This window comes from Chelonia mydas, chromosome 7, assembly GCF_015237465.2.
Source record: "Chelonia mydas isolate rCheMyd1 chromosome 7, rCheMyd1.pri.v2, whole genome shotgun sequence".
Lineage (NCBI taxonomy): Eukaryota > Metazoa > Chordata > Testudines > Cheloniidae > Chelonia > Chelonia mydas.
This window is the reverse complement of record NC_057853.1, coordinates 84,560,318-84,587,003: the sequence shown is the minus strand read 5'-3', so window position 1 is coordinate 84,587,003 and position 26,686 is coordinate 84,560,318. Positions and strand designations below refer to the sequence as shown.

The following is a 26,686-nucleotide window of genomic DNA, read 5'->3' as shown; positions in this document are numbered from 1 at the left end:
TGTTCCCCTCACCCCAGGGTCAGCTCCCCAACTAGGTAGGGGCGGGCTCCACGCCCTGCTCGCTGCCCTCGGCCGCACTCACCCCCTTTATCCTTGCCGTACATGTGCCCGGCCACTTGGTGGGAGAGCGGGACGCAGCCGTTCAGCAGCCCCCGCCTGCCCCCGCCTACCGCGACTGAGGCGCTGGACGGTTCGCGCGCGGAGCCCCGCAGCGGCTCGGCCTCCTCCCCGTCCCCAGCGCGGCGCTGCCCGCTCTCCGGGCGCCCCGTAGGCGGAGGCGGCGCTCGGCGCGGGGGCTCGGTTGCCATGTCCCGGGGGGAGAGCGCGGGCTCCGGGTCTGCGCCCTGCGGGCTTCACCAGCTGCCGGCTGCCCAGGGAGGAGTGGGGCGGGCCCGCGACCCCATCGCCCCGCGCACCGCTCGGGAGCCCAGCTCCCTCCCTCCGCGCTCGGAGAGCGACTGGCGGCGGCAGCACCGCGATACTTCCCCGCTCCGGCCGGGCTCCTCCTCCGCCAGCGCCCCCGCTCGGCGCTGGCCCGGCCCCCTGCGTGCAGGAACTGGCCGGGGCCCGTGGCGGCGAGTGTAAAGCCAAGCTCCGGGGCAGGGCGTGGCGGCCGGAGCCCGCAGTCGCTTCGCGTTGCCTGTCCCGAGGCTGCAGGAGCCCCACGCGTTGAACCGTACGGACGAAACGCAGCCTGCTGCAGCCCTTCTCCAAGGGGGGCATTTTCTGCCGGCTCCCTTGCGGCTCGTAGGCTGGCCCGGGCTCTGCAGTGCAGTTGCTCGCTCCGAGGCAGGTGTTACCCAGCACCCACCTTCTGCAAAAGCTGTGCGAGCTTTTCGGATTGCAGAGAAAACCTCCCGCGGCGCCAAGGCCAGGCCTGCAGGGGTAGCATCCTCGAAACACGCCTGAGCTGAGCTTTATGACCAGGGGGCCTGTGTGCCCCAAGTTGAACATAAGAATGGTCCTATTGGGTCAGACCAAAGGTCCATCTAGCCCAGTCTCCTGTCTTCCGACAGTGGCTAGTGCCAGGTGCTCCAGAGGGAATGAGCGGAACAGGTAATCATCAAGTGATCCATCCTCTGTCGCTCATTCCCAGCTTCTGGCAACAGAGGCTAGACACTATTCCTGCCCATCCTGGCTAATAGCCATTGATGGACCTATCCTTTGGCAATTTATCTTGTTCTTTTTTGTACCATGATATGGTCTTGGCCTTCACAACATCCTCTGGCAAGGAGTTCCACAGGTTGACTGTGTTGTGTAAAGAAATACTTCCTTTTATTTGTTGTAAACCTGCTGCATTTTAATTTCATTTGTTGACCCCTAGTTCTTGTGTTATGAGAAGTAGCAAACAACACTTCCTTATCTACTTTCTCTACACCAGTCATAATTTTATAGACCTCAATCATATCTCCTGTTAGCCGTCTCTTTTCTAAGCTGAAAAGTCCCAGTCTTATTCATCTCTCCTCATATAGAAGCCGTTCCATACCCCTAATCATTTTTGTTGCCCTTTTCTAAACCTTTTCTAATTCCAATATATCTTTTTTGAGATGGGGCAACCACATCTGCACACTATTCAAGATGTGGGTGTACCATGGATTTATATAGAGTCAACATGATATTTTCTGTCCTATTATCTATCCCTTTCTTAATTATTCCCAGCATTCTGTTAGCTTTTTTGACTGGTGCTGTACATTGAGTGGATGTTTTAAGAGAACTATTCACAATGACTCCAGGATCTCTTTCTTGAGTGGTAACAGCTAATTTAGACCCCATCATTTTATATGTAAAGTTGGGATTATTCTTTCCAATGTGCATTACTTTGCATTTATCAACATTAAATTTCATCTGCCATGTTGTTGCCCAGTCATCCAGTTTTGAGAGATCCTTTTGTCGCTGTTTGCAGTCTGCCTGGATCTTAACTATCTTTAGTAATTTTGCATCATCTGCAAATTTTGCCACCTCACTGTTTGCCCTTTTTCCAGATTATTTATGAATATGTTGAATAGGACTGGTCCCAGAACAGATCCCTGGGGGACACCACTATTTACCTCTCTCTATTCTGAAAACTGACCATTGATACCTACCCTTTGTTTCCTATCTTTTAACCAGTTACCAATCCATGAGAGCACCTTTCCTCTTATCCCATGGCGGTTTACTTTGCGTAAGAGCCTGTGGTGAGAGACCTTGTTGAAGGCTTTCTGAAAATCTAAGTACGTTATATCCACTATCCCCTTGGTCCACACCCTGGTTGACCCCCTCAAGCACCCACAGAGTGTTGGCAGGATTAGAGCTGTCACAAGAGCTTTCAGGCTTCCTCCAAACTAGGCAGTTTTAGGTGGGTGAGGGAGAAGATACCACTGGTGCTACCACTGGCTTCCAGAGGAGCCCGATGGTAAACAAAGCTCTTGTGGACAGGGGACAGACCTGTTTCTAATACGAATTTAAATAAATCTGCTCCTCTACAGATTGAATTGAGTGTTGAAAAACCAGACTCAGGCTGCCAGCTAAATTCAGTGGTAGCACACGGATGGGATTTTTCTTCTCTCTAAAATTCCTTATGGTAAACAAAGCCTGCTATCTATTGTTTCTACATGTAGATTGACTATGGCCATGTCTTCAAGGGAAAGGCTGCCGCTACATCACTGTGGTACCTCAGTGTGCAGACCCTCACTTTCTTCTCTCCTCCCGCAAGGGAATTATCAGCTCTTCCTGTCATGCTGTAATGACTGCAGTTTCTTGTCCCCATTTCTCTTCCTTCGTAAGATTTATTACCTCCTGCATTTGCAACCACCAGATCTGCACTTTGGCACAGCAGCTTACCTGGTTGTAATTAGATAAGTAATCAAGTCAGTTGTATTATGTCTCTCACATGACAGTTGGCACCTCCTGGAGAAAAAATATGTCACTTAACATCATGCTGGGGCGTTGGTTCAGTAAGAGAGTAGAAAAGGAAGGAAACCCAGGGGAATCTGAACAGTGCAAGAGACAGGGAGTTATTGCAAGGGATAGAATACCTACTAGGGCATAGTGACAAGTACCTTATTCCAGTGAAAAGTAATGGTATATAGCAGCTCAATTTGAACCTTGATTAAGGTCTTTTTTTTTTTCTTTTCAGACCCCTAATTGCTTAGCATAGAGAGTATAGCAATAAAAGTTCAGCAGGACCAATCCTAGACTGAAAAGACTGCTCATCTCCCTTGAAAAGGTCCATCCCTTCCCACTGTACATCCAATCAATCTCCTGTGCTCAACTTCAAGATTTTGGGCAGCAGGATAGTTGTGAAAGTTAGCTGCTCCCTTCCTCCAAGCACAATAAAGCCATCTAGATTTCTTCCAGAATGATGCTGATAAGGAATTTTAAGACTAGGAACTAAGGCTGTCAATTGCAGTTAACTCAAGCAATTAACTCAAAACTAATTAACTCAATTTAAAAAATTAATTGCACTGTTAAAAAATAGAATACCAATTGAAATGTATTATAAATATTTTTGGATATTCTTCTCTATTTTCAAATATATTTATTTCAATTACAATACAAAGTGTACAGTGCTCACTTTAGATTATTATTTTGATTACAAATATTTGCACTGTAAAAAAGAAACAAAATAAATAGTATTTTTCAATTCAGCTCATACAAGTACTGTAGTGCAGTCTCTTTATCATCGAATTGCAACTTACAAATGTAGATCTTTTGTTGTTGTTACATAACTGCACTCAAAAACAAAACATTGTAAAACTTTAGAGCCAATGTAAAACTTTAGGTCCAATCAGTCCTACTACTTGTTCAGCCAATCGCTAAGACAAACAGGTTTGTTTACAGTTACAAGAGATAATGCTGCCCACTTCTTATTTACAACGTCACCTGAAAGTGAGAACAGGTGTTCACAGGGCACTTTTATAGCCAGCATTGCAAGGTATTTACATGCCAAATAGGCTAAACCAGAGGTTCTCAAACTGTGGTCCGCGGATAGTTCCCTCTAAGGTACACACCTGGGCGGCTGCACACAAGAGAATGAAGGGACAACCACCTAATTAGAATGCAGGCATGGCTCCACTAATTATGTGCCTGGATCCTGGAGAAGACGCACATGTAAGGTGAGGTGGTGGCCTTGGGGGGAATAGGGGGTAGGTGGGAGGGGGCAGTGCGGTGAGAAGAGAGGGAGGGGGAAATTTGGGATCTGCAAGGCTGCGGTGGCCAGAGAAAGAGGCGACTTTCCCCAGCTCTAGGGCTGCGGCTGCCGGGGAGAGACCCCCCTCCTTCCCAGCCTCAGTTCAGGGGCTGCTGCAGTGGGGGAAGAGAGGGAGAGACCCCGCTCCTTCCCAGCCCCAGCCTGGGGGGCTGCTGCGGCTGGAAGAGAGGGCACATCCATCACATTAGAAAGGTAAGACTACTGATATTAAAATTTGAGTTGTGTGCTTTTATTTGTAGAGCAAAAAAACGTTAATTGTTATTGTTTGTTTTTTATATTGCGCTTGTGACAGGCTGGATCACAGAAACCCCCTGGGAGCTGCCACCTGATGTGTCCAGACTACTTCTGCCCCTGCTTTCCTGCCCTGGCAGCTTAGGACTTCAGTGCCCTGCCTGGTTTGAGCCAGACCCGCTAGCCTGCTACAGACTCAGACTCAGGCCTGAACCACATCCCCTAACAGATGTAGGCTTAACGGAAAGCAGTTTACAGAAGTATGCCTGCCTTTAATACTCAGATGCCCAACTCCCAATGGGGTCCAAACCCTAAATAAATGCATTTTACCATAAAGCTTATACAGGGTAAACTCATAAATTGTTCACCCTCTATAACACTGATAGAGATGCACAGCTGTTTCCCCCTGCCCCCAAGTATTAATACATACTCTGGGTTAATTAATAAGTAAAAAGTGATTTTATAAAATACAGAAAGTAGGATTTAAGTGGTTCCAAGTAGTAACAGTCAGAACAAAGTGAATTACCAAGCAAAATAAAACAAAACACGCAAGTCTATGTCTAATCAAACTGAATACAGATAAAATCCTCACCAGTTCCAGTAAGCTCTCTTTCACAGACTAGTCTCTTTCTAGTCTGGGTCCAGCAATCACTCACACCCCCTGTAGTTACTGTCCTTTGTTCCAATTTCTTTCAGGTATCCTTGGGCGTGGAGAGGCTATCTCCTTAGCCAGCTGAAGACAAAATGGAGGGGTCTCCCACAGGCTTAAATAGACTTTCTCTTGTGGGTGGAGACCCCCTCCTCTCTCCTATGCAAAGTCCAGCTCCAAGATGGAGTTTTGGAGTCACCTGGGCAAGTCACATGTCCATGCATGACTCACAGTTTTTACAGGCAGAAGCCATTGCTGACATGGCATCTTGAATGTCTTCAGGAAGACTTCTTATGTGGATTGGAGCATTCCAAGATGCATTGTTCCTTAATTGCTTCTTGATTGGACACTTAACTTTGCAAATTCCTTTCTCCAGGAACTGACCAAATGCTCTACTAAGGTTATTTAGAAATCAAACCAGTACATGGCCAATATTCATAACTTCGAATACAAAAATGATAGGATACAAATAGGATTAATAGATTCAGTAGATCATAACCTTTACATAGATATGTTACATATTTACACATATGTTACATATTCCAGTTATGTCATATATACATTCATAAGCATATTTCCATAAAGCCTTACGGGGGACACCGTCACAGTGCTTTTATCCAAAGCACTTTACAATAGTTAGCTAACAGTACAGACAACATTTGGAAAGATCATTAAGTGGTCCGCTGAGACCCTTAGCGATTTTTAAGTGGTCAATGAAAAAAAAGTTTGAGAACCACTGGGCTAAGCATTCATATGGCCCTTAATACTTCAGCCACCGTTCCAGAGGACATTCTTCCATGCTGATGATGCTTGTTAAAAAAATAATGCATTAATTAAATCTGTGACTGAACTCCTGGGGGGAAATTTGTTTCCTGCTCTGTAGTTTTACCCGCATTCTGCCATATATTTTGTGTTACGGCAGTCTCTGATGATGACCCATTACATGTTGTTCAATTTAAGAACACTTTCACTGCAGATTTGACAAAATGCAAAGAAGGTACCGATGTGAGATTTCTAAAGAGAGCTACAGCACTCGACAAGAAGGTTTAAGTGCCTTCTAAAAGCTGAGAGGGATGAGGTATGGAGCATGCTTTCAGAAGTCTTAAAAGAGCAACACTCAGATGCAGAAACTATAGAACCCGACCCACCAAAAAAGAAAATCAACCTTCTGTTGGTTGCATCTCACTCAAATGATGAAAATGAACGTGTGCCAGTCTGCACTGCTTTGGATCATTATCAATCAGGACCCATCATCAGAATGGAAGCATGTCCTCTGGAATGGTGGTCAAAGCATGAAGGGGCATACAGATGTTTAGCATATCTGGCACATAAATACATTACAATGCCATGTGAATGCTTGTCTCACTTTCAGGTGACATAAATAAGCACCAAGTCTAAGATTTCATGATAATTTAGGATAGGAAGCAAAGAAGCACATACCTAAGTAGAAGAGTATTCTGAACATTATTCTGCTCTTCAAATTCTTTTGACACTTTTGGTGTTTGAGTAAGGCCCCAGGCAATCCTGCAAACATACACGTTTAACTTTACTATTGTGAGTTGTCCACTTTAACTCAAGGGAGTAAAGTATATGTGTAAGTGTTTGCAGGATCAGGGCCTAAAAGGCAAATGTCAGCAAATAGCACTGATTGATTAGTCCACTATAAGGAATTAAGCCATAATTTGTCTAGTGTAGAATCCAAATGCCTCAAAATTAAACCCTTCTACAAATATATGTTCAAACGCTTTAATTTTTTATTTCTTTTTTTAAATTGTCTCAAACTCCAAAACATGGCAATAAAAGTTTTGTAACATTGATTCCCTAATGAAAGATATTTTCACTATTCTATATTTCTTTTTCAAACATGTACATTATAATGACTTTAAGCCACTCCTCATCTTGACTTCCATGTTGAAATATTAGAGCTAGCTACAGACTTCTACAAAATGTTCCTTTGAATTTCTAAATGACATTCTTAACCCATCTATCTCTGAAGTACAGCCTCATTTCTCTATCACTGCCTTGCAATGAGTGCTAAAGGCATTCACTGTGGCGGGTGTAACAGTTTTGTGTTTACATTTGTATGACTATATGTTCAAAGTCATATCCTGCTGGTTTAGCATTACCTAAGGTAATAATCACTAGCAACCCAGCATTGACTTAAAATGATCAAGGCCTACTATATCAAGAAGTTGTTAAAGAAGCTCTCTAGCTGTCTGTTTGCAAACGTCAGTTTCGTTGGGTCAGTTCAGAGTAAAACTAAATAGAAAGTTCAGCTGTCTGAAAAGGCAGATACCTGGTATAAACAAAGCTGAAAGTACTCAGGGTTTTATACAGATGCTTTTGCATAGAAAGTGATAGAATGTTAATCCTTCAAATACCATTTAACTTTCAGGGAACTAACTTTACACAGCTGTTGGAGTCAAGAGTAAGACTCACACTGTTCCCTTTGAAAACAAAAAGAGTTTTAACAGTGATTGCAGTGAAAGTCTGAGTGGGCCCAAAGGCTGGAGCTTTTTACAAGCTTTGCAGGAGCAAACAGACAATGTGTTTTAGTGAGTTTTATCCATGTAAGGTAATATTTGCCAGATACAGAAAACTATTTGAGAAAAGTCATGTAGCAAGTGAAATTATTCTTATTCAGCTTCTTTTGCCTGCTTACGGAACGGCAAAAACATTTCAGCTACTGTACTGATTCTTGCAATATGCTGAGTTTTTAAAACTTTGCACATTTATGGTACCACTTCTGTAGCTTTCATGAAACTTCTGTTTTCTGTGATTCCTCTTCTGTGATTGCTGAAGAGGCAGCATAGTTTTTTTATAATTCATTGGAGTTGCAGAAGGAAAGCTGTAGTTTGCACGACAAAAATGAAAAATACCAGACCAAGAACAGTCCAAGGTCACATCAGAAAGAGGGTATAGTTAATTATTCAAGGTATTAAGAAGGTCTAATCTCAAGAAATAACCCTCAGTGTTTTTCATATTTTTCCCTGCTATATCGAAGTGCAGATTTCCTTGATACCCTGGATGAATCAACCTTTTCAATAGTCTGTCATATACAATGAATCAGAAAGATGGGTCAGATGCTGCTTTCACCTTCAGTGATATAAATCTGGACTAATTTCACCAACTTTAATGGGTGTAATAGAAATTTACAATGACACAGCTGAGATAAGACTCTGGGCTGCTAAATATAACTTTAAGTTGCCCAAGACTCAAAAGTTGAAGGAAGAGCCGCATGCCATCCACAGTTAATATTTTATACAAATTATGGTACATACTATAGAGAGAGAATGAAATAGAATGTATACAGAACAGAAATAATTTCTTGCACTTTAGCTTAATCCTTCCTGCAACCCCCTAAAAATGGTATGGGTAAAATCTTCTGTAGCTTTTTCCCCCCTCTCCTCTCTTATCATGTCTCTTTCTTTTCCTCTTCCTTCTCTTCTTTATGCTCAGTGCTGTGTCTAGCCTCTTGCCCCCATTGGAAAGTGTTACACAGGCATCGCAGTGGTCATGTAATGGTGCTGTTTTTACCACACTAGTGCTTCCTCATGAGGAGAAAATGAGGTTACTTACCTGCAACAGAATGTTCTTCAAGATGTGTGGTCCCTATCTGTATTCCACTGAGAGTTATGCGCATGCACCATGTGGCCAGAGCTGGAGCTTTTGAAAATAGTACTGTTTGGCAGTCTGCATATATGCCCTGTGCCACGTAACGGTCTTGCCCAAGGCAACTAAAGGGCACGGCGAGCCATAGGTATCTCCAATTCCTTCTCACCGCTGCATGAGCCGAGTCAGAGCTTCTACTCTCCTATCATCCTTGTGATGCATTTTTCAAAAAAAATCCTTAGTACTGTTCATAGTTTAGATTTCCTAGTTCTGCATTTATTTTTTTGTTTTCTGTTCGATATGTCGTTTCGTACCAGATTTAGGAGTTGGGGCGCTGCTTCGGTGGGGTTTCTGCTAAACTTTACGCACAGATCCCACCCCACCTCCAGTACCCAGTCATGGGTAATGGATTATGCTGAAGACACGGGTTCAAAATCTGTGCTTCCTGCCCTCACTCATTTTCCATCAGCGACAGGCACCAGTACTGTTTGTACTGCTTGGAGGAAGCCCACATCGCGTCTGGATGCAGTATCTGTCTCTCCTTTCCTGGCCATAATCAGGAGAACCAGACTCTCTGCCTCAGGAAACATTTTATTAGAGGCTGACATGGGATCGACATCAGATCCTGGGTGGGTAACTCCCTCCCGCCCCCCGATACCTGGTACATCGGCCTGAACAGACAAAGAGTGCTACCCCCGGCCATGGAACCCCCATCAGACTCCCCTTACCAGTGCTAAGGACCCCATGCTCAGAATAGTTCCCACGTAGTTACCTGAGAACAGGGCCCTACAGATGGGAGGGAGCCTTGCTTCCTTCCTCCTCCCCCCCCCCCCGCCCGTTTTCCCCAAGGTGTAAGTAAACAAATACCAATGGTTAAAGTCTCAATTTTCCCCTCTATTCAAATAGTAGATGATGCCATTTTTAGTAATAGCTCTGTGAGACCATGCCCAGTTAGGTTATTTCTAAACAATGATTTGTTCATTCATTTTAAAACATTTTCTTATCTAGTAAATAATTACAGTACCACCAATTACTGCAGTTTTTCCTTCAACTCTAAACTTTCATAGCTCTTGTGAATTCAGTCTGCACCAATGCTTAAATCATATACTGGAAACTCTACATCTAGGGCCAGTATGGAACACTAGAACTATGAGAATTCGCTTCTCTAAAAAGTGACTTATCGCTCGCCTCTACCATATACACACAGTTCTTAGAGGAAGCTAACATTTTGAACCCTAGATAGGTTGTAAAAGTAAAAAAATAACTGTCCAGAAGGATTCCATCACCTGAAAACTTATTCATGACTTTGAATATATCATCTCATTCACCCAAAATTGATGTGTATAGTTTTATTTAAACATCGTAGTGATGGCAGGCTTGTATAGAGCTCTAAACTCCTCTACTAGCTGCCTGAAATTAAATTAAAAGTAACATAGGATCAAATCCTACAATCCTTATTCTGTCATTTTGACAGAATTCCTTTAGAATTTGCCCAGGTAAGGACCTCAGATACAGATGACAACGTTTTGTAGATCATGATGTATAAATTTTTCCTGTTGCCAGCAGGAGAATGAGTTTGTGTGTGTGGTTTTTGAAAAAAAAAAAAAGGGGGGGGGTGTGGGGGGGGGTGAGAAAACCTGGATTAGTGCTGGAGGTGACCCACCTTGATTATCATGCGCATTATAAAGAGGGGTTTCAAAGGGAGATGGGCTGTTGCCAGCAGGAGAGTGAGTTTGTATGTGTGTGGGGGGGGGGGGAAGGGTGAGAAAACCTGGATTTGTGCTGGAAATGGCTCTACTTGAGGATCACTTTAGATAAGCTGTTGCCAGCGGGGGAGTGAGGTGGGAGGAAGTTTTGTTTCATGGTCTCTGTGTGTATATAATGTCTTCTGCAGTTTCCACGATATGCTATGCATCCGATGAAGTGAGCTGTAGCTCACGAAAGCTCATGCTCAAATAAACTGGTTAGTCTCTAAGGTGCCACAAGTACTCCTTTTCTTTTTACGAATACAGACTAACACGGCTGTTACTCTGAAACCGATGTATAAATTGTACTCCATAACTTCTTTTTCTGGTTTCCTCTTATTTCACTCTGGTCCTGGAGTATTCTTCATTTAATTTCCATTTATACAAACCTTTACATGTTCTGTATCTTTGTTCCAAGCTTTATCATACATTAACTGCATATTTTGAGCAATACAGTAGATGTCAAAACAGCAGTGACTGACTATTCACTCACTCAAGAAGTTTGCACGGGAAGATCGTGCTTATCACAATATCTCAATGGGAGATGCTGGGACCCAGGGTCCCGCTCCACATTTCCTGTCTAAAACTGAGTTTAGGTTTGATAGCTCTACTTCTTGTGGTTATCTTATATACTAAGTTTTAAATCAATGAACTTTTAAATAATGGAGTTATAAACCCTTGAAAAATTAAGTTTCATTGGCCTGTTTCATCTACAGTGGTTTTAAGATTCTGAACTAGGGTATCATGAGGTAGCTTAATTTAGAAAACTAACTTTTATCTATTTCAATTGATGAGTACTAGAGACAGTGTTAGCAAGAGGATTGTAGTGAAGTCACATTTCCCTAATATCTTGATCCTGTAAACATTTAAATATGTGACAATTATTCTGGTGAGTGGGTACTCATGCATATAAATTGTTACAGGATTGGTACTTTAATTTGTGGTGCTTTCTTTCCAAAAAGGGGGAGATGTAGAAAGTTATCAAATATGGAAGTTAAACTAAATTTAACCTCAAAAGAAGTGCTCTCCATGCCACAAGTCTGAAAGTTATACATGACAGACCTGACTTTTGACTGGGTATGAAAACTACTCTTTTACAATATAATTTCTCAAAACTTTACAGTAGCCCTGTTTACATTCTTTATGGCCACTAAACATGTTAGTTTTTAGAGCCACAGTTCACTTCTAATTCTCAGTTATGTGAGCAGAATGTCAAAAAACAGATTCAAAAGCAAATACAGTACACAGGAGGGAAGCATTCAGACAGTTTCCTGATTAAAAAAAAGTTACCATAGTTTATATATACACTGTTTTTCACTTCTGTTTGTCAGGATAGCCAGCAAATAAGTTCATTAAGTTTTCTTTTCATTACCAAGTTCAAAAGAACCTCAGAAGTAACATCTGGTGGCAAGCAAATTAAGAAGTTAGCATCAAACTACAGAAGTACTAATTTAATCATTTTATGGCAAAGTTAAACAAACATGGCATTTCTTCAAACTGCTCTATTTTCAATAGAAATGCACAGGATGTAAAGCAGCATAGAATTTGGCTTAGCCAATCTTCCCAAGAAGCTTTTCACTAAATGAACTCCCCTTACCCTAAAACAAAAGGAAATATTTTACTGATAGACTTCAGGAAGCAATTTACAACTAGGGGACTCATCTTGAAACTTTTGAACTTGAATTACTGAAACAGTCTATAAAACATCCAGTGGCATTTTATTTGTTCAGTGGCAGTCAAATATAGCTTTTAATTCTGTTATTTCTTTCCACGCTACCTGACATGCACACAAGTTTTTAGTGACAGTAATCTTTTGTGTATAAATGTACCTATAAACTAACTTTCTTTTAGAAAAAAGTAGAGTGCAACACCTGTATGGTCGACTAGACAGATAATCACTGTCAGTCCTACTGTGTATTTGAGAAAGAAAGAAACTTAATTCTGCAGTGACATACTTTCATTAAAGCTAACTCCTCCTGTTTTGGATGAAATCACTGTTTCGTGGAATTTTTTTTTACCTTGCTGGTACTTTTACTCTGTGTGTTTGTCTCTGTCAGGGTTCCTTCCCCTCTCTGAACTCTAGGGTACAGATGTGGGGACCCGCATGAAAGACCCCCTAAGCTTATTCTTACCACCTTACATTAAAAACTTTGCCTTGTCCTTGAACTGTATGCTGCCAACACCAAGCGTTTTAAACAAAGAACAGGGAAAGAGCCCACTTGGAGACGTCTTCCCCGAAAATATCCCCCCCAAGCCCTACACCCCCTTTCCTGGCGAAGGCTTGATAATAATCCTTACCAATTTGTACAGGTGCACACAGACCCAAACCCTTGGATCTTAAGAACAATGAAAAATCAATCAGGTTCTTAAAAGAAGAATTTTAATTAAAGAAAAGGTCAAAGAATCACCTCTGTAAAATCAGGATGGAAAATACTTTACAGGGTATTCAGATTCAAAACCCAGAGGATTCCTTTTTGGGCAAAACCTTAAAGTTACAGAAAACAGGAATAAACCTCCCTCTTAACACAGGGAAAATTCACATAAAACGAAAGATGAACTAATTTGCCTTGGCTGGCTTACCTATACTGGTTGCAATATTGGAGACTTGGATTAGGATGGGTTGGAGGAGATGGATTTCTGTCTGGCCTCTCTCAGTCCCAAGAGAGAGCCACCATGTAAACAAAGAGCACAAACAAAAGCCTTCCTTCCCCCGCCCCCCAAGATTTGAAAGTATCTTGTCCCCTTATTGGTCCTTTGGGTCAGGTGGCAGCCCAGTTAGCTGAGCTTCTTAACCCCTTTACAGGTAACAGGAGGATGCCTCTGGCCAGGAGGGATTTTATAGCACTGTATACAGAAAGGTGGTTACCCTTCCCTTTATATTTATGACAGTGTCTGACACCTTTACTTGGCAAAACAGGAAAAAAAGGTGGAAACATTTAATCACAGCTTCACCTAGTAGTCTCAGATAGCAAATTAGTTAGCTTCAACTCCACCTCTGCTGAAATCATAAATCACCTCTCACTCTGGGCTAAGTTCTTTCCTTTCAGTCTCTGTGGAGGTCAGCAAGGTCGAAGGGAGTGCAGAATTTGGCCCACTGGCTATTGCAGTTTTTCTATGACACCCTGTCCCAAAGTTCCAGTCTTAGCAGCATGTTGCTACTTTGTGTCCCAGAGAAGATAAGCACTCATCACCCCCACTCTAAAAGATCCACTTCAGTGATGAAGACGGAGGGTACATACAGAACCTTGGTTAAAATTCTGTCCTATTGAACAGCGCTGGGCAGATTTCCCTATCTCCAATAGTCACCCCCTTTCTGGACACTGGTAAATCAGTTGCATAGCATGAAAAGATACTGGTTACACAACACGCTTCACTGAGTTATGAGAGCTGGGTCTAATATGAAGTTGTCCCCTATCCCCTCCTCTAATCCAAATCTTGGACTTTTGTTTTCGGAAATGCTTGGCGCATATCTGTGTAAGTGGGGATGAATATACACTAAACTGATTTTATGGTTTGTCTATCACAGAATTGTAATGGGAAGCAAAATTTTAAATGGCAGAAGAGGTGTGTCAAACCACCACCAGTGGCTGAAGTTTTGAAAAACTTGATGAACATGCCCTAATAGGGAAGATTTAATAAGGCATTCTCTGGCATATAAAGGAAGTTGTGCTTCAAAAAAAAAAAAAAAAGAACCCAGTCTCATGCATGCGCGCACACGCACACACCCCATCCTAATCCCTATCCCACCCCCAAAGACAGTTCTACAACTCTAGACACCACACACACACACTCTAAGGTTTCAGTTCAACTCTGGTGTAACTCCATTGATTTTAGTAGAGTAAGGGCCTGTTTGCAGTACATATGACCCTACCTACTTAATTTTTGGTACATTCTTACAGTAAGTCTTTTTGTTTATTCTTATTAGTGTTTTAACTTGGATTTTTATTGAAGTTGTAATGTACAACTGTTTTAAAAGAATAAAACTGTTATTCTTAATCACTGTATGCACTACACTTTGTGGATGTAGTAAGTTACATTTCACGCACTTGGCACCATGATTTTTCCGCCATTAATGCTTTTTCAACAGAATCTCATTTGCATCTGAGTATCAGCCATCTTTTCTGTAGTTTCAGATTACTCAGTAAGGAATTTGTTGTTCTACTTAAAGATAGTTTTCCAGTAGAACACATGTATTTGAGAATAATTTAATATATTATCTTCATACAGTTCTGAGTACAATTGTCACTTTAATTTCATACTTAATGAAAATGTATACACAGTTCAGGAGACAGAAATAGCCTTAAGCCATTAATATTTTACATTTAGTGTTTAAAACAAGGCAAGCACCATGAAATACACATGTTGGAGCCTACTTTGTACCACACCCAAAAATCTTCAGTGACATGACTAAGACAGAACTTCTTTACTCCAATTACAAATAAGCAGATGTGACAAATCATGGCCTCAAACCATCCCGTTTATGCTTCCTTTCTCTTGATGATCAGAGGCCCAACGTTGTCCCCAGTTTCATCATTGTGCTTCGTGTGAGAACCGTCACATAACGGAAACTGAAAAAGAAGACCAGTACAATATAAAAGAATCGGTGCATTTAACACTAAGTGAGAAGGAAATATAACCCCGAAGTTATGAAAATGGCTTCACACGGTAAAGATACATTTACAATGCAAGTGGTACCTCAAAATGTGTTATTACAAGAACTTAAATATTTGCTAGACATGTTTAAGTGTTCATTAATATTACCTGTGAGTGTAATGTACAAGAGCACTGTAACAAGGGAAAGAACCCAAACTCACAACGCACTTTGGCGCTCCAATCTCAGACTCTTGTCAAAAACAAGCAGCCTAGGCTGGCCTCAAACTTCCTTTTCACCTCCCCCACATCACTCCCTATTCCCTAGGGAGGGCTCTGGAGTGCAGTGAAGATTACCAAAGGTTTGCACAAGAGTCTCAGTTTCTGGATCCTCTCCTTTAAGGAGAAAGTAGGTCCTTGCAAACACTAGAACAGGTTTGTCAGTATAGCGACCAGAAAACCCTGCTAATGGGGAAAACAGCTTATACTGACAGAAGTTCTTTTGCCCGTATAGCTAGTCAGTTCCCCAAATGAAGTAAGCCATACCATTCCCCTCTCCCCACCCCCAAAGAAGTCCTTTTGTTGGTATAACTGCATCTACACTAAGGTTTTTGCCACCATAGAGTGTTTGGTTGTTTAAGAGATCACCGACATTGCCATACTGGCAACAGTTTCTAGTGTAGATCTGGTAAAAACCTTTAGAACCCCACTTCTGTAAAGAAGCAATCTTTAAATTCTTTCTTGCTATATTGGGGAAAGAAGACAGACACTCTTCACCTAAAGCAAAACCCACAGCAGAGCCCTGTTAGCTAGGTGTAGCAACTTGGCTGTTTAACCACCTCTCAACAACTGTCTCTCCTGTGCCCGAGACAATATCCATCAAAGTCAATGGAAGTTAGGCCAGACCCTCTAACTGCTCCAGGATGGTTTGTAGAGGCTGTTAAACATAGCTGGTTATCGTCATTCTGCAACTATTTCCTTATCAGTGCTGCAAGTGGCAAATGGAAGTTTCCAAGTAAACAGAAAAGTTTTACAGAATACTAATATTCCTGCATCAGAGAATATCTTTACCACCAAAGTCAGTCAGTCACTTTGACTTGAGTAATACTCAGCAAAACTTCAAGGCAACCAGAGTGTTTGATGAAATACTGGATTAATTCACTCAAAGCTACTGATGAAATGAAAAACCAAATTTCATCTAACACAATGGTATGTCTTACATAAGAATTCCTGCCCTACCCCGACTCAACCAAAAGGATTAGAAACCTAGATTTAACAGCAAAACACAGGGGAGAACTCCAGATCTGCATGTTATCATTCCTATTTTTGAAATCATAACCAAGGAAGTATCTGCAAGTTACACAAGACACTTTTGGCAGAATAATGTTCTTAGAAGCTAGAGGATTATGTTATAAGAAACACTGGTGTTTGAGAGCATCCTGATTAACTTGTTTCTCGATGCATCAAAGAGTTGCTTTTAGTTTTAAGTGTTATCAATGTAAAGGCTCTGACTTAAGGGGGGAAAAGCTATCAGTAGAGCCCCAGTTTGAACAAGGTACTGGCAGCCACTGACATTTCAGCTAACATATCCTCTAGACATGCATTAGTTAAGATGGTGGTGAAGACACCAGCAGCACCAGTGCTCAGAAAGTTATACCACTGATCAAACTGCACCAGTGACAGGGTACTTTAAAGGGGGGGGGGGGGTGGAAAAAGAGGCTAATGTAAACATCCCCTTAGTAAGCCTCAAGAATATTTAAGCACTGGAACATTATACTATATCATGACAACATGACATACTAGCTTAAATAAATCTGTCACCGACATGTACAGCATAGAAATGTTTTCAACCATAAAGCTTGATTACAGTATATAGTTTAACATGCCTTAAGTTTTCCCTCACAGTCATTTGGTAGTGAAGAGCAGATGCACTAAGAGACCCAAGAGAGAGGAAGAAGAAAAACAAAAAGCAAAAAAAAAACCCACACCCGCAAAAATTCCCTCTTCATTCTCTATCACCACTGATCTTATCAAATACTGTAGATAGTAAACCCCTATACCACACAGCACTTGTCCTATGCCTTGTGAATTAGGCAGACCATATTAGAGTTTTTAGGATCCCATGTATGGATGGGGGGGAACAATAAGTATTGTTCAGTGCTGAGATGCTCTTTCCCACTGAATCTGTTGTATTAACTATGAAGTTTGGGATGGCTGACGGGAGAACGTTAGTGACATACACTACGAGTACAGCAGCAGAAGAGAGGGGGTGAGAAGAAGTCTTGAATAGAGAGAGAGTGCACAACAGCTAAGGAACTTTCACCACTTAACTAATCTGGAGTCAGAAGCATCATCCACATCAAAAGAGGAATGCAAACAAAAAGTGTCTGATGTTTGCGGGGGCAGGCTGGCAAAGAGGAAAAAGTGAAAACAAAGCAGGAAGGCAGAAGGTCAAAAAAAATTTCAAGCTGTAATGATATAACACTAAATTCTAGAGTGAATACCAAATGTTAGTTTAGTCCTTTTGGAGTTCTTAGTTTTAAAAAAAAAATATATATATATATATATATATATATATATATATATAAATAAATCAAATACTTGAACAAAAAAGTAGAAAATATTAGATTACCAGAAGGGTATGTGCTATGCTTTATAGAAGTTATGCTCCATTTATTTATTGAATGAAAGTTGTATTTTCAGTTTGAGCCCAAATGAAGCCAATGCCAAACCCCTAACTACGTATTGTGAGCCTCATAGCTTGCCACTCAAACCAAACCCTAACATTAGATGAGAAATCCTTACACAACTGGATACTTGCTGTTACTTTGCACCTTTCGGTCATGGAAAGGTACAAATAGCCTCAAGTTAAAGAGCCCTTTCATGTGATCTAACCCAAGTGTAGAAATTTCATATGAAGTATGTGAAGAGATATACTAACCCAAAATATTTTGGGGTCAAGAAAAATCAATTATGAAGGATAAATATATTCCAATATATTTTCACTGGTTATCTAATTTATATTGTTCTTTTGGATGATAAATAATTCTACCATCAATTACTAGTTGAGAAGATTTAGTATTTTGTTATTGAAATTGATTTATAACAGAGGGTAATTTTTTGAATTAAAATGTTCTCTATAATAGCATATTTGAGAGACCAAATATATTTAAGGGAAAAAACTGTGGAAGGCTGAAGTTGATTTAAGAAAATGTCTGTGGAGTCCTTTAAGGCCACCAAGAAGTTTTCTTGTCATCTGGCCCCCCTGGGGGGCCAGATGACAAGAAAAGTTCTTGGTGGCCTTAAAGGACTCCACAGACAATTCCCTCCCCTCCTCCATCAGATTCTCCCAGGGCCACAAGTTCTCCCTGTGTTAAGTCGCTTGAGGGTTCAGGCTTCCCCTTCTCCTGGAGACTGTTTCCACCCATCTTTATTCCCTTCAAGTCTCCCTCTGCATAACTGAGGGATACTGTCCTTAACTTGCCCCCTTTCCTGCATGCTTGCTGTGGAAAGTTACAATCCCATCATTCTGGGACAAGAGGGTAGGACCAGTTCCAGGAACTTCTCCCAACTCATTTTTAAAAACTAACTCCATTTCAACCTGATGTATCCTCTTCACCTTGATCAAAGGAAAAGAATTAGTGGGGGGAGGGCAGCACATTCAATTGAAAATAAAATGAAAAAAAAAAAAAAGACTGTTAAAATTCAGACAACTTTAATACAACCGTTGATAAACATGACTTTTGCATTCAGAAGTTAAGAAATAACAGATACTCAGAGTAATTTGACATTGTAAAATTAGCCTGAATGAGGTATGTATCTAACCATATGAGGAAAAATAGCATGACTTTTTCAACCTGCACCAGAGACCCAAGAATTCCCTGTTATATAAATTTGAATTCTCCCCCCCCACCCAACAAACTTTGATATGCGGCTTGACCGTACAACAGATTAATGTTCCTTCATTTCCACCCTAACAAAAAGATAAAGAATGAGTAAGCTAACCAAGACACAGACTTCACATCCTCTAGCAAAATAACTGACACTTTAAATTGCAAAGAATTATTGAATTGACTAACAGTAATGGACTTCAGACTGTAGTACCATGATGCAAAGATAAGCTTTGCGGACAGAGATTTGTACGTTTTAAAACTGGGTCCAAGACTTGGTGTCAGTAATAGAACTAGAAATAGACACGGATGGATCTTACTCCCTCCTCCTGTCAGTCTTTTATGACCTTTCCTCCGTGTTATCTTGTGCTTAGGAAAATAACCAATTAAGGACAAAACTGACAGGCAGGAACAGTGCAACTTAAATCCTCTATCCCCAAAACTGTTCATCTTGACTATCTCCTAAAGCAGAACGGTTAGATGGAGACCAGATGGTTTCAGAAGACTGATAAAGGAACGGGCCTTTTACTTGTAGGTCATTGCTTTTAATCTGGCTCAAATTGGCTGTTATTGGAAGTTGTTGCCATTTGATGGTTGTTCAGTGACCTTGGTTTTGTTATCTTAGTACCACATCCAGCAGAGGAGTGTCCATATCACAAAATCCATCATCACAGTTGTCATCTTTGCTAACTGACCTCAGCAGAAAAGGCAAGGATTGAATAGGCAGGGACACAATTATCCAGTGACACCAGTAGTTGAGTCTATAGAACAGACTGTCCCTCTTGCTTTGTCCAAGTCTGGCACAAGTTTAGATTTTGTAAAGATAGCCTTTTGCAAATCTTAAGTCCACAGAAATATGTTTGTGAACATAACATTGTCCTATAGTGTTTGCAAGCATCAAAGCATCATGCTACTACAGCTTCACTTTCACTTGCTCATGACTCAAACTGAAGTAGCAGATTAGTCCAAGCCAAAATACATGCAAAAAAATACTCCTCGGGGAATTCTGCGCCAAAAAATTAAAAATTCTGCAACAAAAAATATAAAATTCTGCACATGCTATTTTAAAATTCTGCATATTTTATTTGTCAAAACAATATACTCACACCAGTTTCAATTATTTTTTGGTCATTTATTTCAAAATGAATGTCAGCAAGTATGTCTCTAACAATATAGACAAAAAAGATTCAGGAAACGTTTTTTGACAAATAGTATGCCTAGTAAGGAATCTAATACGGAACTCTGAGTAATAATTCATTTAAGCTACAATACAGAACCGTATTCCTCACACCCTTCAGAAGCAGTGCAAAGGCTTAGGGGTAGCCAGTGGTAACAGAGGAGCTGATGGAGAGGGAAGTAAATATCTGAGAATGAGCCGGGGTGTGAACTTGTTGGGTATGGGTTGGAAAAGTATGGAACAGGTTGGGGGGCGGGGGGGTTTGCGGGGCAGGGAGGGATTGTTCAGGAGCTTCCCCCATGCAGACCTGGGCTGACCCCTAGCCTCTCCCACTCAGTCAGTCACATCTGCCCTGTCCCCATGTGGCCCTGCACCTCTCTCCCCCTGTGGCCCCAATCCCATACAGCCCCTGTCCCAGTCTGTCCTCCCCTACTAGCTCATATGAGCCCGTTTGACCCTCACCCCCAGACCCCACTCTGTATGTCTCCCCATAGCCCCTGTCTCCTGACCTGGCCAGCGCTGTGAAGAAGGCAGGCTCTCTCTCTTCTCTACCTGGCTGGGAGCTGCTGTGTTCTGTCACCATAGCGCCCTCTGGTGGGCAAAAGGCGGAACTGCAGAAGTTATTTTCTGCTGGGAGCTACTGCTGTTCTTGTGCCACAGCGCCCTCTGATGGGCAAAAGGCAGAACTTCAGCAACATTTCAGCAGAGTTTTTCTGCACAAAAATTAAAAATATGCATGGCTCATTACTTACACACACATTTAGTAGTGCATAATTCCCCCAGGAGTAGCAAAAAGCGTCTTCACATTTGAGCTGTTTAGCTATGTTCATTGTGTTCTGTTTAAACATCAGACAGTGCTCTTAAGAATTTAGGTACAAGCTGTTTTTAATCTGAGTATTTCTTTAAAAAACTAAAAATAAAAAACAATGGTGGGGCAGAAATAATGCTGTTTCTTCATTATTCACACACACACACACACACACGACAGAGGACTTTGAGAACCTGGCACTTTTTTTGCCGTACATTCTCTTAAATGTTAATAAAAAACAGCTGGGTAAAACTGAATTAATTCCTATCTAAACAGCGTTATGTCAGTTTTACTCTAAGAATAATGTCAACATTACATTAAAAAGATGTGTTACATCTCAGGTAAATTTTAAGACTTGTGAGGAATGCACATTAGAACTGTTCAACCTTAATGAAGAGTAAGAATGAGCTCATTTTACAACTCGGAAGATTTGATTCAATACATGGATACACTGAAGTTCTTGAAGTCTATACAGACTCAGAGGGAGACAGCTATTTGAGAGAAAACTGGGGCACTAGCGGTAGAATACCAGTCATGCTTCCTTCCCAGATTGGCAGTGACTAAAAATTATTATTCAATAATGGTTTGATGGTGTATACTGCCAAAGAGCCACAGTAACATATCAGCAGCCCCCTAACCCCCCCACCAAAATCAGCTCCCCCAGCACCTACCACTCACTAGCAACCCCTCCGCAGCACCTCCCCGTCCCTCCCCGCACCTCTCGATCAGCTGTTTTGTGGCTTACAGGAAGCTCGGGGGGAGGGGGGGGTGCGAGCGAGGGAACTGCAGGCTCAGAAGAGGGCATGGGAAGGGGTGGAGTGGTGGCAGGGCCTGTGGCAGAGCCAGGAGTTGAGCGGTGAGCACCCCTTGGCACACTGGAAAGTTGGCTCCTGTAGTTCCAGCCCTGGAGTTGGTGCCTATACAAGGAGCTACATATTAACTTCTGAAGAGCTGCACGTGGCTCCAGACAGGTTGGCCACCCCTAGTCTATGTGACTTGATTTTGGTAGTTTCACCCTGGTTCCTTGTTCTGCCACTCATTATGGATTGTTAAACTGTAGGAGAACCAGTAGCAGAGCAAGCCAAATCAGAAACTTCCTTAGTCTTTATATTCCCCAGCATGCTACATTAATAATGAAATTGTGTCTCTATGCACTTATAATTCCTCCCGTTCCCCATCCCCACTTCTTTCTCTAACACAAGGAAGAATGAATCCCTTGAGTATAACATGCAATTAAAGAGTTATATGCATAGCTTGACCTCAACAAAAAAAACCTGGAGTTCCCACTTATTCCAATGTTATCTACAGGAGATACTGACAGACAATAATTTAGGCCTACAGACAGATCTCACTGATTCACGGACAGTGGATTTGTCAACCAGTAAGTGTTGGGTTCCTGTGCTAGTAGAGCGATTACTAGATCCTGCCAGCTATGAGGATCTCTAGAATTACATGGCTATTTTGCAGAATCCATGGCTTGAACACCCTCCTTTATTATTAAAACCATTTATGCAGTATATAAGAAAACCTGAAGCTTTACAACTGCATGTATTTTTACATTTTAGTTTTGTAAATTACATAATTACTAATTTAGAAATAGTGTAGGAGTGAAATGTAGCAATAGCTTGTTTTCTTCAACAGACCAAGTATCAAATAATACAACTGAGACGAGCTTAAGAGGATTCTTGCACATTTACAATTATTTACAATTTTCCCCTCTCACCTTCTTAGATCTCCAGCAACGACAATACACAGCTTTGTCTCCCAGATCTTCCATATCAAATGCATGGACTACCTTGGGATTATCTTTCTGTATATGGAGATTTACCATTGCCTTGCAGCATTTGTCTTTAGAGAGGAATCTTGTGTATGCTAGATATCCAACAGCAGCTGCTCCTGCAGCTAAAGAGATTGCAGCAACCCATTCAACTAGAGCAAGAGATAAAAAAAAAAAAAGAAAGATTGGCAAAACCTTAAATGGAATTTTTCATTCAATTTAGCTCCCAGAGTCATATTTGTGCTTAAAGGACAGTTCTACTACTTTGACAGTGTTCTGAAAATAAAACCACTTTCTTCCTATACCCATCCAATTAATTTGTCCCTTTCTATTGACCAGGAGGAACAGGAGAAGCCTATGGGGAAAAATAGAACTAATGTGGCTTTCCATTTATTTTTTGCTCAGGCATCTGCATCACTGATGAGGTCAACAGCTCTACAAACAAAATCAGCCACATTTTGTTCATAACGGATTTAATTAAAGATAGTGAATGCTAGGCACTGGGCACAAGAGGAACTGATTTTACATTATAAATACAGAATTGTGATACTTGTAATTATTTACTTTTTTAAAGGGATCTGATATAAAGCTAAAAGATTAAATCCCCATGTAAACATCACCAGTGTGAACCTGCATTTCTCACAGGCCGTAAGAGAACAAGTTCTACCTGTCTTATCTGTACTAAAGTCTTGAGTGTCTCAAAGATGCTGTTTATATAAACAAATGTTTTTCTCCCCATTTCTCACTTTTCTTTTATCATCTTATGCTCATCTCTGCAACTCTACATCTTTGCACTCTTCTTTGTCTCACTTGATATCATTTTCCTTCTCTGCAATTAATCCACTTTTTTTAAAGTCCTGCTTTCAGGTTTTTGCCTTGTGTCTTCCACTTGAAAGTACCTTGAGTTTCTGCCCAACTGTCACAGAATTCTCCTGCCTGGTTGCCGTAACACCCAGCTCTAGAAGTGGCAAGGGTCACTCCCTCCAGACAAAAGTCAGCAGCAGGACAATTTGAGGGATCAGTCCCACTCAGATGTTTTCCTACTGAGTATGTAAACACTGTCTGACTCTCAACTGCTCATCCATAAATCAGATGGGCATCTGAGGTCTACACGGTTCTTTCCACATATTTAAAAGACACTCCTGTGGCGATGCTATAACCACCAAAGCCATCTCAGACTAGGAATTTCAGTCTTGCTTAGCCTGTATTGTTTATGGTTTAGAAGAAATGTCAATCACATGATACAGTAGGAGTCCCTCATTCTAACTCTAGAGAATAAAACATGCTAACACTTAACATATTCCATCCCTACCTCTATTCTGGGACTTTTACTTACCCTCTTCCTAGTGCTCTTGCCAAAGAGCCCATTTCCTCTTGTATCATTTGCTTTGGACAGCCTGCTCTCTCCCTTTTCCCACCCACTCCTCTAAAGGCTACATGGACCTAGGCCTTTGCTTCTGCAGTATCTGGTCCCTGTTAAAAGGAGCAGCAGCTCAGAAACAACTCTGCACTTCCCTAGCACGGGGAACAGGGGAGGAAGAGAGAGCTTTTACAAGGACAACTTTTCTTCTTAAAAAAGCTCTCCTGCAGGCATAATTAAATCACCCCTCGTGAGCAGCGTAGCTAAGTTGGCAGGACAGCATCTCCCACCAGCACATACATGGCTGTCCACACTGGTTCTTTTGTCAGTCGGGGGGTGTTGTTGTTTTCTTACACCCCGACCAACAAAAGTTTTACCCAAAAAAGTGCTAGTGTAATCAAATCCACATTTGCCCTCAAGAGCCAAATTGGACGTTCCTGAAGTAGATTAGGACCTCATGTTAACATTAAAATGTACTTTTTACACAGACACACTGCATTCCACACAATGTTCATAAAGTGTAATTGCTTATGATACTCATTACAACAAAAAACTAAATCAAGAATAGATTCTGCAACTTGTCATTGTTATCTTCATCACAGATGAATTTTTTAGCTACATCCTCTGAACAAGATATGTATCCAAGAAGTTTAACTAATTGAAGCCCCTTAAAGATCAAGCAAATGTAAGTTACCAACATTGAGATTAGACGCCTTAGTCACATTTAGCACTATTCCTCTTTCCAAATGAAAAAAGAGTTTAATCTCAATATACTCCCCCCAAGCCATTCTCCACACCTCTCTCCACACCAAAAACAGCATTCTTGGTTGGCAGCATTTAAAACTAATTAAGCTCCCATGAACTTCACCACTTTATGCTTAGAATCATTATACCAGTTCTCATCACCATTACTACCCACTAGTTCGTTTTCATGGGTATTGGGGGGGGGGGGGGGGAATCAAACTGAGTAGACAGATTTACTCATTTTAAGAGTTTGCACCAACCTACTTAACAGATCCTACACTAGACATATGATGGTTGAATAAGAACAAAGCCTACTTGTGAAAGCTACTTCAAGAAACAAGTCAGACTACTGAAAGAAAAGTTTTTAATTTAACTGTATTACACAGAACAAAGACTCAGCCAGGATTACAAAGACCAGAAGAACACAAGAACACTGCATCACATTTAATTTTAAATACCTGTAGAAACCTATGTAATTATTTTAAAACTGTTCTAAATCACAGACTAGACTATGCAGTAGTTTTCAAGGATTTCCAAAAGCTTTTCATGTTAATCCCAAATTTTAGACCTATTATGTAACTTGCTTATATCTCACAGTGAAGTACCTGCACCTGGCCGCTCATCAACACTACCCAGTCACATGATCCCCTACGGTCAAGGTTGTACAAGAATTATATTTTACTACAGGTTTACTATTGAGTTATTCACTTTGGGGAAGGGTTCTTTGTATTTTGCAGTATGAGTCAACAACTCACAACAGTAAGCACCGTTTACTGCCTACATTTGTAGCTATAAGAAAGTTCCCTCACCTTTTTGCTGAGTTACTCTTCTAGAATATGATACTAGGTAGGTAGCAACATTGTGAGGTTAATAGCCACTAATAGAAATGCTGCTCTTAAATCCTACAAGCTAGAGAAATTCCGACATTTTTAATTTAAAATTAAATTTAAAAACCAGACAGCCTGCGATTTTCAAGAGAAGATCAATCAGCCACTAGTTTCTTCATTTTCAGCAGAGAAGCCAAGCATCCACTACAAGGCACATGGTCAGAAGGGGAAAAAATGCACTCAAAGGATTGTTTAGTAAGAGAACACCTATCAAAGGGCTGCTCCAAACAAAAATAGGTGTGTAAAAGAAAGGGCGTTTGCTATACTTCCACAGCACCTACGACCATGAATGGCCAATCCTGGGGCTTCTAGATACTATTACAAAACACAACATACCAGACCTCAGTGGATGTAACCATTTTGCTGGATTAATGATTTACGACTAGTGGTTATCAGAAGCTTGGGGGATAAACTCTTGCACGAAGGGGTCAGCCGCACAAGAGAGGCGGTGAAGGTCACTGCATTTCCCAGGGAAGCCCCATCCTCTGCAAAGCAATCGGGACCCTTCTGCAAGTGGGTCCCTTTCCTGTGGATCAGTCAACGCCTCCTCTGCATCGTGATACTGCACCACCACGACACAGCCACCCAGCTATTGCACAGCTATTACAATGACCTGCAAGACAGAGGAATAAGGAATTCTAGCTAGGCCCCTCCTGCAAAACAGGGGTGGAATGGCAACCTTCCGCGTTCAGATACACCCCTTGCCCGAGCAGGAAGGGCCCCAAGGTGAGAATAAGGGGCGGGGGGGGAGCGGCGCGCCCCAAGCAGTGCAATTGGAAGTGACTTGTGAAGGCGGCGAGCAGACAGGAAACAACCCCCAGCGGAACGCACCATCCCGCAGGCGCCCGCCCGCCTACCCCGCACGGAGGAGTTCGATCCGAGCCCCATTGCTCCCGCACCCAGCGCTCCTCGCCGCCGACCTCCCGAACACCTAGAGGGCACAAACGCTGCTCAGACGCAATTGCGCGTGCGTACAGGAACTCACACGATAGTAGCGGCGGGCCTTGGTCTTAAAGGGGCCGTGCTG

General features: G+C 41.7%; 2 protein-coding genes across 4 annotated transcripts in view; both read right to left on the bottom strand.

The window, feature by feature from the left end:
• Nucleotides 1–484, bottom strand: part of IPMK (inositol polyphosphate multikinase) — an 80,957-nt gene extending 80,473 nt beyond the window's left edge. The window contains exon 1 of one of the 2 annotated variants that reach the window (XM_037903645.2): nt 83–484. In XM_037903645.2, coding sequence (XP_037759573.1) covers nt 83–308 — 226 coding nt within the window. In that variant the 5' untranslated portion in view covers nt 309–484. The remainder of the gene's footprint in view (nt 1–82) is intronic. The other variant, XM_007060669.4, reaches the window with a different exon arrangement.
• A 14,133-nt stretch (nt 485–14,617) lies between these two features.
• CISD1 (CDGSH iron sulfur domain 1) lies at nt 14,618–26,686 on the bottom strand. Of its 2 annotated transcripts, none has more exons than XM_007060665.4 (3): nt 26,517–26,686; nt 22,615–22,820; nt 14,618–14,994 (listed from the first exon to the last, which is right to left on the bottom strand). In XM_007060665.4, the coding sequence occupies exons 1-3, from the start codon at nt 26,545–26,547 to the stop codon at nt 14,905–14,907; spliced, it is 327 nt and encodes a 108-aa protein (XP_007060727.1). In that variant the 5' UTR covers nt 26,548–26,686; the 3' UTR covers nt 14,618–14,904. The 2 variants fall into 2 exon arrangements, with proteins under 2 accessions (XP_007060727.1, XP_043407697.1); XM_043551762.1 differs by lacking the exon at nt 14,618–14,994 and adding an exon at nt 18,338–18,635.